Source organism: Varroa destructor, unplaced genomic scaffold, assembly GCF_002443255.2.
Source record: "Varroa destructor unplaced genomic scaffold, Vdes_3.0 BEIS01000001.1, whole genome shotgun sequence".
Classification (NCBI taxonomy): domain Eukaryota; kingdom Metazoa; phylum Arthropoda; class Arachnida; order Mesostigmata; family Varroidae; genus Varroa; species Varroa destructor.
The window spans coordinates 20,266,001-20,285,537 of NW_019211454.1; the positions used below are offsets into that span (position 1 = coordinate 20,266,001).

The 19,537-nt window shown below is 42.9% G+C and overlaps 1 protein-coding gene and 1 long non-coding RNA gene across 6 annotated transcripts in view; both read right to left on the bottom strand.

The window, feature by feature from the left end:
- Positions 1-19,537, bottom strand: part of LOC111255399 (O-acyltransferase like protein-like) — a 132,263-nt gene that overhangs the window by 54,101 nt on the left and 58,625 nt on the right. For all 5 annotated transcript variants that reach the window (XM_022817349.2, XM_022817339.2, XM_022817358.2 and 2 more), the window contains exon 2: positions 11,414-11,719. In XM_022817349.2, coding sequence (XP_022673084.1) covers positions 11,414-11,690 — 277 coding nt within the window. In that variant the 5' untranslated portion in view covers positions 11,691-11,719. The remainder of the gene's footprint in view (positions 1-11,413; positions 11,720-19,537) is intronic.
- LOC147758359 (uncharacterized) lies at positions 633-11,395 on the bottom strand. Its single transcript, XR_015318765.1, has 2 exons — positions 1,858-11,395; positions 633-1,368 (listed from the first exon to the last, which is right to left on the bottom strand). It is a non-coding gene; the product is annotated as an uncharacterized LOC147758359 (long non-coding RNA).

A 19,537-nucleotide genomic window follows, 5' to 3' on the forward strand; every position in this document is an offset into this window, starting at 1 on the left:
AGAAAAGTGATGTAAATCGAACATTAAATAATAGTGACAGTACATCATCATAGCTGGCCCAGTAGTTTACCAGCTATTCCCAGCCGGGTGATCCATCGTTGCATCGCCCAACACTGCTACTACTACTACTACTACTTGCTACTTGTGACCCAGCGACCTATTCGCAATGGCCAAGTTGGATCCAGCGCATTGCCTGCCCGGCAAAAAAATTTTGATCAACTTCACTAGCCCGCGATCGTCAACGGCGGTAGCAGCAACATTGACTTCGATCGATAGATTCAGAGGCTGAAAAATACCCCACATTTCACCGCATGTTTTATCCTGTAATTTTTCTCACTTGAACTGGTCTGTTCTCCACCAGCCAGCACCCATTTGTCTCATATTAGCTAAAATCGTTATGGCGTCCGAGTTAAAGGTTAACCCTTGGAACCCGTAAGGGCAAAGCAGGAGACGATCTAGAAGGAGACAAAATAATAACTGAGACCTTTGATAGTAACACTAACATACTTTGTTTGGATCCTCAAACTGCAAGCGATTTCCATCTTCCAAGGCTTTAACGAAGCAAAAACACTGCTTTTACTGTATGGAGGCAAATAAGAACTGTTTCCCATAACAAAAACTTGAAATAATAATATTGTTTTGTCACAGTTTATCAATTTAGAGAATCCATTATTCAAAACTTAACAAGACTGAAACTTTACATGCCCAACATCAAAGCAATCGGTCGATACATCAAGCCAGTTGATGGCTTGTTTAGGAATACCCATTGGCAGCGAGACAAGAACATGGGACAATCTAAGAGGAACTAATACTGTATGTGATATTCTAACAATTACGATCACTGTTACGATGACGAAGACTGGGCAGGAAGGACCTTAGGCTCTTCCGTCCGCTTTCGCGAAGGGCAAAACGAGAAAGGGAATGACGGCTCGCAGCCTGCGACATTCAGGCTGTCGGTCATTGTTGCAGCAGCAGCCGCCAGTTAACGAACGATCCCAATGCTCGGAAGAGACACTGGGTCGTCTGCGGGCCGGATGAATCTCATTTGGCGTCTCGCCTCTTCTTCGGTGACGGCGACAAAGGCGGTTTTGGTAGTGGCGGTAGCTGCTCTTCCGCCCTCCGTCGGCTGCTGCCGCCGCCACTGTTGCTGCTCGCCGCTACTGCTATCATTCCTCTTTCATAGCATCGCTGGCCGTGGGTTCGTGGATCGGTATCGCTTGCGGCATCGGCCTGTGCCCATCACGGGATCCATTGTCACGATTCGGCTTCAGCTCCTGCAGACCGCGCTTGAAACGATGTGTCAGCGCCATGCATGTGCTTCCCTGCGACGAACACAATAGCCAAATGCCATGACGATCGATCTATGTTCTGTATATACGGACACAATACCATCCGAATAACAACCATATTAGTACATTTCACTGGTCACCGGCCAGATTTCGTCCGCGAAGACCATCCAAGTCCCAATATATATCGTAGTGTTTAACAACAATATTAGCAAAAACGGTAGTAAGCATAGAAATAATATCTGCTTGAGGGAAAGGGAGAATCGTCACTTATCGATGAAGAAATGAGGAATTTGATAGAATATCAAACTTCACATATATATATATATATACCATCAACTTAAAGCCTGAGGGCGCTACTAGTAGGGGCAAATTTGAAAAAGAAAACGGTCATTTGGCTAATTTTTTACCTTCAATAAAAGAAGTTCTTTCAAACCGATATTTTCGGCCTCACTTGGGGTTTCACAATATTTTAAGCCACTGTTCAAAACTAATTGTCGCAAGGTGCATTTGGCAAAATATCCGAAAATTTTCATTTTTTTAAGGAGTTGTCAACAGAGCTTCCGCTTACCCTTAATAGCAATGCTGTTTGACACGCAAGGAGCCTCTAGGACATGAAAGAAAATACCTTAAGACGTGACCTGACAAGCATGAAGTAGGTTGACATTTTGTTATCCATTGCTACAGCAATTTGTTTAGCTAGGCATTACATAAATACGCAGAGTTACAGCGAAAGTTTGCGTCAAATAGATTTCGACATAACTAAAAAATAAGCAAGAAATAGAAATTCTAGAAAAGGTCTCAGATCTACATAATGGAATAACTTTTAAGTCATCTTCTATTTCATTATAAAAAAGGATTCATGTCAAGATTTCACATATATTATAGCTAAAATTAATCCAACTAGTTAACGAATGATGTTCCTTTACTTTTTGCGTAGGACGTACTCTATTTCAGGTAGATACGAGACTCTTTTTAATGGATATATATACATATCAAAGAAAACAAAAAAACTTTTATAAAAAACTTAACTTCTAAATGGTTGAATGCGTGCGCGTTGATTATTTCTTTGTCTTAAAAAGCACTAGTCTCTTGGAACGATTAGTTTCTCGTAGTTCGTTCTATAAAACTAAAGAGAGCTGGTTAAATTAAAAGATAAAACGCCAAAAATAATTGCAGATTGCAAAATCAAATGACATTATTAATGGTGTCGAGCCACACAATATGTTACTGGTACGACCTGCTTAGAAAATTAAGATCAACGAACGCGGAAAAGCGGGGAGAATCATCTAATTTATTGGCGCCACACTGTGACAGGATCGTACGCGAGTTCCCCTCTGTTCTGTGTCGTTCACAGAAGAGGCCGACAAGAGGAAAACTGGCTTCGCCTACCTCGCATTTCTTTTCCCTTTTTTCTTCTTTTGTTTCGCTGTAGGAACAGAAGCATCGATGTTGGTCAGTTCTTTACTTCGTTAATATTAATTTATCAGATTATGCTACTAATACGCAGACCGTAACACGGATGAATGTTAGAATAGAGACAGAAGTAAAACGTTTTATTTCATATACTATCGTCAGTCAACAGTAGCAGGAAATTTGGTTGAGTAAAATATACGCTGAACAACGCTGAACGAATGAAGTCCGATTATTTTATAAAACTGCATAGAGACCTGCTATTATTGTCTAAAGGCCCAGAAAGCTTTACTTGCTTCGTCAAGAACAATGCACGTACGTGCCAACACTGGTCATGTGATTGCTCTGGAAGGCAAACGCAGATGGATTAGTTACAAGAAAACATCAGAACTGGGTGACAACGGAGAAGGGAACAGGGGGTGTGGTGTGTCTGCTTTTTTTCTGAAGTTCGCTTCGTTTTCTGAAGTGAACTCCAGTGGCTCATTTGGGCCTTTTAGGAGCTCTCCCCTTCCTGGTAAAAGACAGCGAAGCCATCGCTTCATCTGAAAAAACAGCGGTAGCGGCGGAAACGGGGGAAAACCGGCTGCGGAGCAAAAGAAAGCAATGACTCTAAAATGGAAGAAAGGCCGAAACTAAAGGAGGTGCGGGAACGAAAAAGGAAGGGGCGACAGGCGGTTTATTGGAGGAAACGCAGAGCTTCTAAGAAGTACATGGTAGTGTCACGGCGTATTCGTGGTTGAGAATCTGAGTCGAGCGAGCAAGCGGGAAAATGGGTTGGTCGGCCAGCCAGCCAGCCAGCCAGCTTGCTAGCTCTACGCGCAAGCTCTACGGGAGGGGGCTGAGCAGTGGGTGTAGCGGGAACAGAGACAGCGCCAGTTGGGAGGCGACTCGAATATTGGGGATAAAAACAAATGACCGAAGGCAATAGGCAGTAGCGAGGATATGGTATAATAGACTAGTTTCCGTCCCCGTTCGCAGACCGTCGTAAAGCAACGCGACCCAATTCAAAATGGACACTCCTACCTAAAATCAGTTCACCTCCTTCTCGTCGATTCTATTTATTCCAAGTATTTCCGCAGGATTTCTTCCGGCTTCTCTAAGGACTGTTAGTCCAACCAGCCTGCCTACTACCAGAGTGTCGTATGGTTAGTCTCTTTCGTAGCTTAATCCAGTGCACAGTGAAAAGAAGCTTCATCATGTGAACTCGGAAAGCCGTGACGCAGTTAAAGAGTTGAAGAAGCTTCAAGTTGGTTCATTCGAAGGTGATTGGAATGCTTGACTTGTACTTCACTCGGTTTAAAGCCTCCATGCTCTTCACATCTACATTCAAGCCGTAGCCCGCTCCCATGCAGCACAATGTCGTTTAAAAAGGACAGAAGACACCAAACAGCAAATCCCCTATGCTTTTTTCAGATTCGGCTGCGCCTCTGTTCTCGACGTATTACGAACCAGCTGTTGAGCAGGCTGGAGCATCACGAAGCTGAATGGTTCAGAGCAAGTAAACGTGAGTGTGAGGGCAAAAGTTCTCACAAACTTTTGGAAAACCCTTGGAGCTCTTCGGCGGTGGCATTACAGTGCTGCCCAATGTTCAAAAGCGGACAGAGGTCCAAGAAGAGAGTGGACAAATAAGAGAAACACAGATGGAAAAAAACAGCGTCGGTGTAAATAATTCTGTTGGCTTTATAGCTTACCAAATCCACTTCCACTCTTGCAGTCGACCAAGCCGTATTATAATAGACATTAGCGAAGAACCCAGCTAATCAGCACTTAAAAAGGCCGAACAGCTTCCCACTAAAGTAGATACACAGTTGATACTCGGACCAGCAGCTGTCTTGAGCAAATTGTCTACGGCCGGCTGGGCTGAGCTGGATGTGGCCAGGCCTCGCAGAATCTAAAAGAAGATAGGCGTGCGACACGCACGGGGGCTCCCGTTTAGCACTTGATGCGAGCGATAGACCGAAACCCGAATACGAGTCTAGTCTGTCAGATGCGGATCTGCTGTTACAGCAGCAGCAGTTACCCACGAGTTACAAGCCGACCTTTCCGAAACTTCGAAAATAAACAGGGTACAACCTCCGTTTGTTCCTTCATTGGCTCACTCGCTCGTTAATCCTTCTTTTGCCAGTAACCCTTAGGGAGAATAGCCGTTACGTCAAGCAATCACCATTTACCGGTATTGAGCGAGGAGAAAACTTGTTAACATTTCTAGGTAGCCTGCCTCATGGCATATGTAATGCGTGACAGGTCCGCCAACCAGCTCCCCTATTAATAAGTTGAAACGTCTCATTTCGAGGTGTCTTCGCTAATTGTCTAAGACATTAGACACGCGGCCTTTCGCAAATCTACTGGGTCACATGCTCGTGTGTTACAACCCTCTAAACACTAATCTCTTTTTAGTAACTAATCCAAAAAGTAGATTTACTATTTGAAAATAAATACTGTTGACCGAGTAGCGCCCAGGATCATTAAGTGTTCTTGGTCGAAACGAATAACTTGATGATGATGATGAAGATGATACATCGTTGACTCATTGACGGAATAACTAACAATAAATGTTTCGATAATCAAAGCTATTCAGAGTTGCGTGAAGTAGCTTTAACCGACTGTACTTAAACTTGAGACCTTATTCGGACTCAAAATCTTCCTTGTCTTACTTGTTCCTGGAATTTTCAGGCTCTTATAGCAGCAGCGCTCTTTCAGCTCGGTCCACCACCCAACACCAAATTATACACACAAGCGCTTACAGCGACGCAACTCGTATTTGTTAGTTAGGCCTCCTAAAGCACTAGGACATAAGAGTAGTACACCGGTGTAGCAGCAGTGTGAATAGGTAAACACTATGTAGGCCAAGCGACACCAATTACATAGATAGGCATACGAAACAGGCCAACCCAATTTAATTTTTCCAGGTCAATCTAACCCAGCTGGCAGCCAACAGAAAAAAATCCAAAACTATCAAAGACGTTACTCAAACCCTTTCGTTTCAATTTGTAGCATTACAGGCAAGTTGCGCGCCTTTTTAAACGATGATGTCGTAATAACTGAGCAACTACGGAGCTACCAATGGTGCTCAGCTCACGAATAGACGGAGATTGTCGTCTAGGAAATTATCCAATAAGAGATCCACCACATCGATCAGTAGAGATAAACGACAGACTATCTAGCAGGCCAAAAATGTGCTCTTAATCGAAATCCGATTATTCGCTCCTTTATCTTCCTTACGTTCCTCTCTTCTTCACTCCATGTACACGGCATTTCTTTATTTCAAATGGTAAGCAACACGGCACTGACTGACTGACTGACTGACTGCCTGACTGAAAGAGCTTAGTTGCAACTCTGTTGCACTTCTATATATTCCCTCTTTTGCTGTTCTCCTACGAATCGTAGTAAAATAATTCGGTTTGCCGTCCACATAGTGATCAGGAGAATTAGCAGTAGGCCATATTTTTGACGTATTTTCTCCAGCATATTTAGGTTGCAGAACATTAATACTGATCACCCATATATATATTTATATGTATATAGATCTGTGCCGATGCACCTACGGAGAATGACGAAGCCGACGATTACTGACGGTCAATCGGTCCTCACAGACAATAACTTCACGCGCAACAAATTATAGTAAAACAAACAGATGGAAGAGGAGAAGCAGGAAATAGAGAGGCTGGCTGCGTTTTAAAGGCGGCACCAGTCCCCAAAAAGCGCCAGATCAGATCCGAGCACGGATAAGCTTTCAGTGTCACAATCTAAAGCCACACCCCGTACCTAGTCACACATACACAGGCCGACAGAGCACGACGCGTGTGACGTTTGAGATGAACGTGATCCGATCAGATAGCGAGCATCAACCAATAACTACGGCGATTTCTACAGACATCGCTGTTAGCAAAACTAGCCACCACGACGAAATACAGAGGAGAAAGATTACGACAGTGACGGCAACGATTAGTAGGAGATAATAGATATTACAGCATGTTGCAACAAGGAAAGTTGAAACTGTAATCAGGACAAACAATACAGACACATAAATCTCACCTCCTTCATTTACCTACCCAGATCTCTCCATGCCCCGATTGCTTACGCAGGTTTAGTTGTCACGTGTGCGCTCTTGGATGTGCTAGCCTGGCCTTTCGACAGAAACTGGCCCTTCTTCTGCTTTGATATATCCCACACAGTGATGGCCTAACCCGTCGTCAGTACTGCTGCCATCAGCAATGCCAAGTTTAGTATCCCCTGACTTCCCCCGTAACCGACCTAGCCAAACTGTAGCAAGTATAACTACCTACTGACGGAATGATGCGGTGGAATAACCGCCCTGGAAGTCGATGAGGAGGAGGAGAAAGAACAGCGTAAGTCTGCGGGCGCGGTGGCAGTGGCGTAGGGCTAACAAAATAGCCTTAGCCGTTAGAATTAGCTCAGCAAGAAATAACAGCCAGCCAACAAGCAAATGGCGGAGAGAGAGTCAGAGTGAAAGTCATGGGGGCTGATTCAGTTTTGTCGAGGACCAACGGACCTCTGACTGTCGCGACGGTTGCTGTTAGCCGTCAACGGCTTTGTACCGAGAAGAGAGACCTAAAACAGGTGGTGCGACAACAAAGTGATCGCTATCCTAAGACAGAGCAACAGACAGCCACGGAACTAAAAGCAAAGAAGAAGCCCACCTCGGCACGAGCCGTCGTCGTTATCACCTTCGTCATGGCCACCCTAACTTTTCCCTCTGGCTCACTCATTCTCCTTTCTACTCCTACTATACCTTTTCTTCTATTCGCTCTTCCGTACTTGCCCACTCTCCCTAAAACTCGCGTACATGCCCTGTTATCCCCCGCGTGGGCCCTGTTCACCCCGCTGTCTGTTTTCGCCCATAACGAATCGATGACGAAGGCCAGTAAGAAAAACCCACAGCTCATAGACAAGCGATGCCTCCAACACGGGTCTTTTTTATTCTGTCTCTGCGTCGCCGTCATCTTCGTTTGCCTATACTACCTACCCTATCACAGTTAGTAGTAGCACAGCTCCAATTCCTGTTTAGGTAGGCAGTAGCCAAAACAATGTACGATGAACAATGAACAGAGGGGAAACGCTGCGACGATCTATTCGCCTCCAACCAGCGTTGCGATGCTGGGGGATACTTCGCTGACTTTTTCCTGTAGCAGTGAAATGGGGACGGCGCGAAAGTAGGAAGGGACCAGCCAAAAGAGGTACCTGGTAGGTTAAAGCAAAACAAGTAGGAAGCAGATAGAACGATACAGACAGAAGGTGGGCCTCGTGGAGGTTGCTGCTTCTGTGAACCGTTGTGTAAAGTTTACTGCACGCAATATCACATAAAGTACTAGGCTGGCCCACAACTTCGAAGTGGAAATTTAGATAACAACAAGTCTGTGGCCCACACAACTTCAATCAATGATACATTAACCGGTATCACTGATGGTCCTTGCACGCCTCTGAGGCAGCTTGTAAATTAAATTTTTCTGGAAGTTTATTTGCAATACATTAATCAATATGATTTTCACACCTTTCAAAGACTTCCTTAGAATTCATGCTATCACAAAAGTGATGATCGAAAGGAGCAGAATTGTAACCGTAAGCTGGGCAAGGCAAAACATCCCAATTAAACTCGTACAAATTTTAGCGAGAACCAAAAAATGCGTAAAGTTAAGCGTTGTCATGATAAATAGTGCACTGCCTTAGTTTAAATTGTCGTTTGAAGAATACTACGAGGATTATAACCTGTCCTGAATGACGCTGTCGGAGATTACCAACTTTTACTTTTCAAGAAAGCGTCCTGTTCATGTAATTTCAGAAGGTAATCGGTCGTGCACACGACGTCTGTCGGTCGCTGATTTGCCAAATCATGAGAAATCCAGATGTCGGCTCCACTGATGAAACTCGGAAGAATACATCTTTGCCTGAACATGCAATCGGCTATCGTGTTGAGACCATATCCTCACGAGTTTGGATCGCACTCAGCCTGTCCTGTGCACAAAATTTCGAAATCGACCTTAAACACATTTTCGACATTTCTCTATTTGAGGCCTCGTACAATTTAGCTAGCGCGTGCAATCAAATCGAACCTAATTCTACAAATGCAGTGAACGATCGCTTTCCTGCGTTTAACCAGCTTTGTTTATAGCGCCAAAATATAAACCGGTTCGAAGTCCGCTGCGAACTTGTGCAGTGAATAAATATTCGCTGAAACTAGCGTCAATATGACAGAGCTCAGGTTTAGGGCGTCATATAAGGCGATTAGCCTTATAGTAGTATGTAATGTAGTAGCCCTAGTAGATGTAATGCCAACATGTACACGAGATTACCTATAATTCTGCGGTAGCTACAGTTAACAGACACATCATATCGGGCCTTTTTACCGTAGCACCTAAGTCATGAACTATATAATGCTTGGAGTAGAATATGACAACCCGATTCAGTTTATTACCGGCTGATTTGCCAGCGATCTTCACATAATGCAAGCGTAACTGTGGCTTAGTTAGACTGGTCGAAGCTCCGTCGCGGCAGTCGTAGTCACTGTTATCAGAATCAGTCAACGATGTATAAGAGTACGATTGTGACATTTTTTTGGCTGCTTTGAGCCGACGGTTTCGAATATGTTTTCTACAGTGCCTTTGCACAAGTCTTTTCACAAGACACACACGCATACGGCTCTCAATGCCTATTTTTCTCTCTGTCTCGTCATACAAACAATTGTTTACATGACGCCTGTAAGCGCGGCTTTCCCCGTTGCTCTCGGTCAACAAATCAAGAAAGGGTAAAGTTTTTACTCAGTCATCTTTTACTAGCCGATGTTTGGGCTGATCAAGGTTTTCGTCGAACCGTCATTCGCGTCACCAAATACTTGTCGTATTGTAGTCAGATTGTGCCATGGCTTTTGACACTCTTACCGTTACTGTAATGCCTCGGATACGCTGTTATTGTTATTAAAAATGATTGCTTATTATCAAGAAAGAAGCGTCAGCATCAAGGGTGCAAAAAACTATTTTCTCTCATTCGTACGCGACCGTCGACTAACTGAGATCGCACACCAAAAGCGCAACGTAAAATGTAATTGTTGACGTCACTTACGATGGCTCAATACTTCAATTATGTGACGTCTATTGCGGAGATACCGGATGAAATAGGCCTCAATGTAATATACGTTTATTTAGGCAAAAAGTAGTGTTGATACATCTAAGTCCGGCCTTTTTATGGGTCGTTTTCTAGACGAAAAAAAGAAATATATATATATATATATATATTTCAACAAAATTGTTTGCATGTGCCAAAGGAGTCATATCTAAAGATAATTTTTATGTAATATAGCCGTCATTCGCGGGAAGTACATCCCCAACTCAGGACTTAAAACACCTATTAGTCATTTTAAAAACATTCGTTATTTAAATTAATTTCTATTCGTAGCCATCATATAGATAAGTGTAAAGTCGTTTCAATGTGGCTCAAGTATGCTGCGTATGAAACATTGCGGCGGAAATAAATTTTTGGCTCATAGGAAGTCGAAAGACGCGAAAAGCTCAAGGGTGCAAAAAGGCACAGAAAATCTAAAAAATACTGATTCAGCTTGTCAGTTAAAATCGATACTCTGCCTTCAAAACATCTGTTAGTTGTTGCATAAAAAATCCAGGTGTAGCAAACGTGACCTGTTGAATAATTGAGTAAATTTTTGAATCTATACTCCATTAAGAATGTTCAGGTAAAAAATCCTTTTTAGATTTCTTAAAACCCTGACGAAGGATAGCCACAACACAAATCGTCGATGCCGGAAAAAAAATTAAACTTTCACTTTTGATTGGGGTTCTGTCCGCACATTGGATAATAGCTGATTTTCACTTAAATTGAGCACTGTTTCTAGTTATGATGGGCTTGGTGTTTTATTCTAGAAAAAACTGGCGCTCATCTGGAAAAAAACAAATAGCGGGTAAACGCATGTCCGCTAGGAAAAGCAATCCGTTGTTGTTTATTGGAATCTGAATGCCCCATCCTATATATATATATATATATATATATATATATATAGGGTCATAAATATAGAGGGACATAAGCCACTTGACGACAGTTAGCAGTTGAGCTAACTATAATATGCATCAGTAAAATAAATGCCCATAACCGTTTTCGTTATAATGTAAAATACAGGTTGTAGCAGTCGTGACAATGCTAGAGATAAACATTATGTTGGGGAATTTTTACAAGCTCAAATTCAGTCAACTTCACAACTTTTAAATTATAGTCTTATCTAATCTTAGTAATGAAAATGTGAGCAAGAAAGAATAATCTTAGAAGATTATCTTCGCATACTAGAATGACTAATCGCGACATAAGCAGCGTCTTAACAAATCGGGAACCTCATTACAGTCTCGCATCTGTGTATGCATTCAATGAAAAGCAGTCAGCTGGAGATTATGGTCAAAAATGCCGGTAAGCGACTTTAAAAAACAAATGAAAATTTTTTGCACAGTTATTGAATTATAGTGTCACGCTTTACTATAGATCAGCTTGCTCATACGTCAGTTTTTTTAGATAAGACCCATCCAATCGAATATCAGGTATTTAATCAAAATTACTTCGCGCAGGAAATAATAAATTTTCTAAGTCTAAGGTCCTTTCTGAAAGCAAACTCAGAAGCATAAACTGCATTTTTATCGCAAAGAAATAAAAATTGTAAATAGGTATACGAAAACATGATATAAGTAAACACATTAACTTACTCATAACAGCCCAAGTGCGCTGCTCGATGAAATGGTCAATAAGGAGTTTGAGCGAATCTGTACACGCTAGACATTCTGCGGAAGCCACGCCGTCATGAGAGGCGAAGTTACATAACGACGAAATGCCCGGCTTTAGCAGATCGAGATAATTCTTTATGCTTGTCTTACTACTGCCAGTTCCAGCGTCAGGAATACCCTCGAGAAGAGCATTCGTACCCACGACGCACAGACACGCGACAGCACACGCTAGTACTGAAGTTACAGGAAACCCGTACATTGTCGACCGATTGTCCCCGGCAGCAACCTCTGGAAAGCGAAGTTAAGAAAAACTTGAACCTCATTTGTCGTAATAGAATATTTATTTAATTCACTGTAATCATATATTCGTTTCGTATTTCAAAAGTTCTGAGCAATAATTATTATATCGATTGTTTGTTAAGCGTTTACTCTCGTCACGTTGATAAGATATAAAAAAAAATATCGTATTCCAATCAAGCATACCAAGTTGAAACGGGGTGCAAAAGAGAACGTATAGACGCCACATATGTAATTAGTTGATTTAAAGAAATGAAAAAAGCTATTACTTAAAAAAGTACACCATTTACGGACCGTCTGCATCAAATATGCACGACCCGCAGGAGTCTGGAAGTCTACGCATCAGAAGGTGACCAAGAAATCTAGAGCCCTTCTCAACAAACTTCTTCGGGAGGGATAGTTCGCGAGGCAACCAGACAACAGGGTAGTCTAGATTCCGAAGCCGGAAAAGAGGGGCACAATAGCGTATCTGCTTCCTCGATTGGCCGCTAAAATCATGGGATCCATTAACATAAGCAGGTTCAAACGTAAAATGGAGGCCAACCGGGCTTCGTCAGAACCACAAAATTATCTTTAGAAGTAAGTCAACCCTCGTACCATAAGAGAGTACTGGAAAGGTCGCAAGGGAAGCGACAGAATACTTACAGCTCGCCGTTTTTTTTATATTACTAGATGTTAGAAATGCATTCAGCAAAATGAATAGAGAATGGTGGATAAATATAGAAGCTCTAAAGCAAAAAGGAGCTCCCTAATACTTCAGGAAGATAATATCTTTATATTTAGAGGATGAAAATCTCCGGGCTGGGCGTCTGAGGAACAGGTCACAGCGGGAATCTCACAACGCTCGATTCTTGGACTAACGTTACCTATGACGAGCTGCTCAATATACTGAATATTCCAAACTACACGGAAAACATTGCTTACACCGATGATTTAGCGTTACAAAGAACAGTTAAAAGAAAAGGGTAATGAAGACCTTGCCGCCACGATGAATTGGATAAAAGATAACTCTTTTCAGATGACGCCGCTACTAGCGAGGCCATTTACCTAACACGAAAGAAAAAAGCTTTAGGAGTTGCGCTGTGAATAAAGGGAAATCGCATCTAGGTTAAAAACAGGTAACGTATCTAAAGGTTGTCCTGGATACTTGTGCGACAGCAACAACACATGGCAGCGAAAACTCTTTACTGTACGCTTCACTAGATGCATCATCTAATAAAAATGAGAGGCTTCTTGGAAAGTATAAGACGCCTTTCAGCGTCGGAGGTAGCGTTCTCAGCTGCCAGGCTGCCCCGTATGGGCGACTATTATTCTAGATGAGCATAAGAACCACAATCCTTGCTTACGGCACAACGAACTATAGTAATTAGAGCAGTCAGAGTATGTAAAACTGGCTCCATTAAAGCGGGCTTCATGTTAGCTAAAGTGCTTGTCTAGGATTCTCTGGCGGCAAAAAGAACGGAGCGATATCTGGTAGATGATAAGACCAGAACAACAACGATGCCGAAATGGTAAGAAGGATGACCATAACCAGGCACGACAGATAAAATTTCTTATTCCGGATCTATGAGCCTATGTATGAAGGTAACAATGGATATCTCTCCCTTTGCACCACGCGAATATTAACTGGACATGGTCAATACCACAACTACATGGTGCAAATAGGGAAAACCTAGCATAAAGTATGCTTATCATACGCGTGAACTAAAACAGATCGGATGCACTATTTCGTATTTAAAAGTAAAACTTTCCTAAAAGATTACAGAGAAGCAAAGGTTGTGGACCATGATTAAGGACGCTGTTCGCCATGTGCTTGGATTTGTAGAGGAATAGAGTAAAGAAACGACTTTTCGGGAACCTTTATGCGCAAGAAAGAAGACTTTGAAAAAGCAAAAAGGAGGAGATTCGAAAAGAAGTGTCAGAAAGCACAAAACGCCGTAGAAAAGAAAAAAGAAAGACACTTTCCCTTCGAGGAATTTGGAGTGACGTTTCAGAACGAGCCCAGTAGAAGTAGAATAACAAAGAGAATAGCGGTTTAGTGAATGCTGTCGAGCTCTATACGGTTTCGATTGTCTGCAGTAAGGTGCGCCCACATTCCTGCCCCATCAAAAGGATTATAAAGGGGAGTAGCTCGAAGTAGTCTAGACCTGCATAAATGCATTAGCCCACACATCTTTAAAAAAGAAAAACAGGTACCCATGTTTTCGCTATGGTAACGTGTTTTCTTACTAACCGGATGTACACTAAGTTCAAATCTTGGTGTAGAAGTACTTTAGTAAAAACCCACGTGTTTAAAAGACCATGAATAAACAAGTTTACGCATATGCTCGCAAACGGATCTAATATAAATTTGGATCCAGCTCATGCTGTAATCTGCCGCGCTGGCAGCACTAGTTCTGTCGACAAACGCTAACCGACAGAACACACTGCCTTAAAATGGTCCAATCGCTGCACCGTAGACCGGGTTCTACATGTCAATACTAAGCGCCATCGACAACATCATAGAAATAGAACACAGGTGCGCTTGTTGTAAACACATTCTCAGTACTATCACGCTAAAGTGTAATACCCGCAGAAAGACATTACAAAGGAACTGCAAGATGTCCGATGAAGGTCGATGCAGCAGGCGCAATCTGGCTTTGTTTTGCATGTTTCATGTCCTAAAATGAGCAATGAACTGTTTGTGGATGTGCGCAACAAACAACCACTAAGTAACAGACTCATAAACTCAGAAACAAACTCATGAGAGAAAAAAACCTCTTTGATGAACCGCCTGAGACGGAAATTTTCCAACGTAAGAGACAGCTGAAGTGACACACCTGTCAATACAATTAATCGAACAGCGGTTTGAATAGTAACGAATGTTGTCGAGTGTGGTTCCTATGAAAACAGTGCTTATTGTTGGTGACAAGGTACTAAGGCACCTTAAAGGAAAATTGAAATTTCAACATATGTGGAAGACTACCATGGAATCGGTTCTTTCATTTGCTGCAGAGTTTTTTGAAACAATCACCCAGCTGGCGAACATAGTCCTGCGCACTACATAGAAAAAGTGCGAGAGTTTCAAAAAAAAAAAACGAAAATTAAGGAATTAGCTGTTTTACTGATGCATAGGAGTGGACATTATCAGCGGTAACTGTAACTCAGTATCAACTACATACTGCAAAGAGGCGAACCAGGCACTAATTGAAACGCATCCGGATGGAATTTTAAAATTATTAATATGATACGCGCATATAGGGAGTTCGTGCAAAGGGTCCTTTATTCTTACTAAAGGGCCTCTGAGACCATTGCGCTACCTACACCTGTTACAGAGCTATCTTTTATAAGGCCGGCCATTTTAGGAACCAAACCTCGCAAGTCGATAACACTGGGTAGCAAGTGATGTTCAATTGTCTCGATGTCTTCACCCAGAAACACTTCACCAAGCCCGAAGAAGCAGCACTGGAAACCATCAGCCGGCAGGCGTTAGGGAAAATGAGGTGGCATACAATGTGGATCATTAGTTCGAGACCGCGATGACAGTAATGCGTAAAGAAGTCAGAAGGACCGCTAAACGAAACAACTCGAAACCTATTCGCAGCCTTGTGATCAACTTGGCTGTTTATGTCAATGAGCACCCAGAGGTGTAAAGGTGTCCGTTCCCTGGACTTCCGATAGCTATAGTGCGTAGATATATATATATATATATATATATAGATAGTGTCGACGTACTGGTCCAATGTGAATCCTGGACGACTAACCTATCATTCAGCATATCATGTTTCTGTACAGTCATCGCTCATCAGCGATTGAATCAAAAAGAAGACGGAGGCCTGCCGGTGGTACCAACATTTGATAGTCAGCGCGTAGTTAATATGGAAGCACTTATATCGACCCCCTTGCCTTTTTACCACTGTTGTTCTAGATAGTTAAAGGCTGCACATAATAAGAGAATACGTTAGACCAAACGATCAACAGTACTGACAGAAAACTTAATGCTGTTCAACCGATCGCCGCCAATCGTGGCCAGGCTACTTCATTCCAAAATTATATAAGCCAAGAGACGCTTGAATGAAATTGCTGAGTGACACTTCGGTGAAGTCTAGATTCTAGATCGTAACCTACGGAGAAGCACCGATACTCTTTGGCACGAGGAAATTTTCCATTATCGATGTGCTCACGACAGATATGCTGTCTATCTCCCAGGTAGTACATCTGGTATCAAGGGAACCCTTACATGTTGGGGCCTCGTATAGAAGTTACCTAACCATGGCTATGCGCATCCTTCTGCCAAGGGTGAAAACAGCAGTTCCGAAACGGAGAACTTTGGTAAGGTCGCTCAATACAAGTACTTTATTGAACTCTTTCCCATTCCAGGCCTACCTAACGTCGACCAGTACAGCGCGGTCCTACCTAGAGATACCCTAACATACACATCTTTAGAGTTGTCTATAACGTTTTCGATCTTTTTCGTGCTCCATCAGGTCAGATATCCTTACTGCTTATTTCCGATGGGCTTCGACGAGCGCCGTGTTACGAGAGCCGCTCTGGTAGAGTGCGGCATGAGACAAGTCGGTAAACCATATAAGTACTGCGGCAGCCGTCGATATTAAAATCGGTAAAATGGCAGCATCGTTCCAGCAGTAGCGCAAGCCCAACACGACGGCAAGATCAGATCCAGCCCGAACACCTCAAGAAGGCTGTAGTACTAGCCCTATGATAGACTGCTTTCTACAACGTCTCCCTGCATGAGGAGAAAATGTTAGACGATTGGCAGAAAGCACTCTTTACCATTATCTCGAAAGATAAAGGCCATGTCCGAGGACCTAGCTTAAGGCGAAGAATTGCTGAAAGGAACTGTCACTACAACACACTTTCAGCCATATTCTGCATGCGTTTCTTCGCTTTTTTTGAAGCTTGGAAAAGGTGTAGGAACAACACATGAATGATCTTATAACCTATAAGACAAGTCGCTTTAAAGATCAGCATATATTGGCCTACTTTAAACGGTACGTAGCAAATGATGCAGCGTATATGAACCAACATGAAAAAGATCAACATGAAATTTCGAAAAGCAGGGCCGTTAGCAACATATGACACTTTTCGGTTTTATATCTTGCCCCTAAAATGCGTTATTTGTTTCTGCTATTTGGCCCTTATTTTATCCTGCTCTTGCTACTATACCAATCATGTCCCAAAACGCGTTGGAAAAACATTGGTAACAAGCACTGAGATACGAAGGTGGCCATTCCTTCGTCTGAATACGGCGATATGCCTTTTCAACTAATAGCTTCATATACCATCAGACTACTTTAACAGAGCCTCAACGTGTAGGGTAGGTCGAGTGAAGCTTGCTTTTCTCAAGAGACCACTAGGCCAGCGTACATTTCACCATAACTACGACATGCTTTTATTAGCGGATAGGTCGCCATCTGTTGACGTTAATTGAACACTAGCATGGATTGCAAAAAATGCTCGCCAACTTCGAATATATCCACAAGTGGGAGATATGAACAGTCGACTCAATTTGGAGTTCTTCACTGGTGTTACAGAAGACAGAACATGTAAGAAAGCATTGACATATGATAGGTCGCTGTCCAAAGCATGACCACCTTCACCACTCTGTGTGCACTAATGAATCATATTATGAGCCAAAGAAAAGCTGCACCCGCGTCCGTGCCAAGGTCCTCGTGAGCGATGCCACGCAAGCTCACGTTTAGGACTGAAACAGCGTGGCGCCGAAAAGAACAGCGTAATCATTGCGTCCAATGCTATCTAATGTATTTCTATCTCTATTAAAACACCTATAAAGAAGTCTTTAATTTCTTATGTTGGTTGTACACAAGTGCCTAGACGAAAATAAATGATCAATATTAATTGCCAATTACTATTACTGCAGGTAGAATCTGAAAAGGACATCTGTGATGATTGCAGAAGCTGACCCAATATGAAGATCGAGTTGCTCCCAAAAAAAATCGGTAAAAGTAACGACGTGTGAGTGAGTTATTATCGCGATAAAGAACTCAGCTTGTTTTTCCAGGTATAATTAAGTGAGCAGTACCATAGAGGTCTTCTCAGAGCTTCGTGTTAAGGCTTTCAGAGAAAGTAGAACTATTCGATATGGATAAATAAATACTAGCAGCAGTTGTAGCAATACTGACGTTTTTATAGGTTACACGGATAGTGAATGGTCGGCAGCCGACGGGGCGTCCCTCAAAGGTTGCTACTGTTATAAATGGCCAAAAATTGTAGTCAGCAGTTAATTGTTTTTCTTTTTCTGGATGCTGTTAGGTTGAAGCTACCGCTGTTACCGTGGCAGCACTCGGTGGTGCAGACACCTCCAACCGCCATTGCCCTACAGAAATTGTTATTTCGACCTTAACCCTCGCTAGCTTAGTTTCGACTGTCCCTGCTAACGTAGACCATCCTGCGGTTAATCCATCTACTGGCTAAGAGGAATCAGAGACTACTAAGACTAAAGCCACATTACAGTTGTTGCCGGTGATAAGGTAGTAACTATGATGCCTAAAAACAATTAGATGATGAAAGCCTCTGCAACGAAGTTCTTGTACCGTAAGGAATTGCCTGCACAATACTTTGCCTTGTTCACGCTATTACAGGCAAGCTTTGAAAAAAGTCACTACCGGTCACAACAACATAACGGGAACAATTTCATATTTAAACGGTAAAAATGTAATCCTTTTTTTATAGCTTTTGTGTCTTCCAAAGGTAACTTCAACCCACACATCACCAGCCGAGTAATCTGTAATCAATCTGGCAAAGAACGTTACCGCATTTCAAAACTCTAGGACAATAGTAAGATGGGTAGGGCGCTACATTACCTATGGTAGTACGTAAAGTTGCATCATTTTTCGTTTGCACTTTTCTTTTTTACGACTTTATCGGCATTGTCCTTCATTCTCGATTCGTGTTGCCCTGGATCGATTACATCATGATGCATATTTTTTCATTTCTGCCGTACCAGTGGGCCATTGGTGTTATCACCCCTTCCTCACGCCTTGACTCACGCTACACGCGCAGTCACTCACATAAACACGCACAAATCGACATACGGAGAGATTCCATGCTGCCTCTTACGAACTACTTAACCAAGAATGGCCAGAGAGTGGCAATAGAAGTCGCCGAGGCTGTCCCTACCAGCTTCGAGTAACTCAACCCGGCTACTGAGCCGACGGTAGTAGATGACGACGATAGAGTAGAAGAAAAAGGCGTTGACGGGCTGCAGCCGAGAAGTTCAGTGAAAGGCGAGAAAGATAATGTGGCGTATTTCTTTATTGCTGGTATTGCGACTCCACGACCAGGGGAAGTCAGTCCGTTCCTACGCCCCACTTACGACCCTGCCAACCGATTACAGCGCCAGCTTAGAAGGAGATAGAGGTCCAATCGTAAGTGCCTGCCGACGCTTCTGCTCCTGCAACTACTTTCGACGGTAGTAACAGCCGTCATCAACGCCGCCGTTCTGACCGGAGTGGAGATCATGAGTGATGTATGCGCACCGACAGCTGTTGTGTTATTCGGTCGCTGTTGGGCACTATATTCTAAACACTTCTAAGGCATCTCTTGCTGTGGCCCACGCCATCGCATTCACTGTCAATGACCTATTACGCCCTGCCCCTACCGCCCCCGGGCCGTCTTCGTTTTTCTCTCCAGCACCTCACCGGCAAACATCACTAAGGAGTTCACCGTTTTTTGCCTTTCTGATCACTCACAGTAACTGTAATAAGTGCAATAACAGTGGCGGAGCAGCTCCCTTGAAGCGGGCCATATTTTACCGCTACGACAGAGATCTACAGAAGGACATATCAT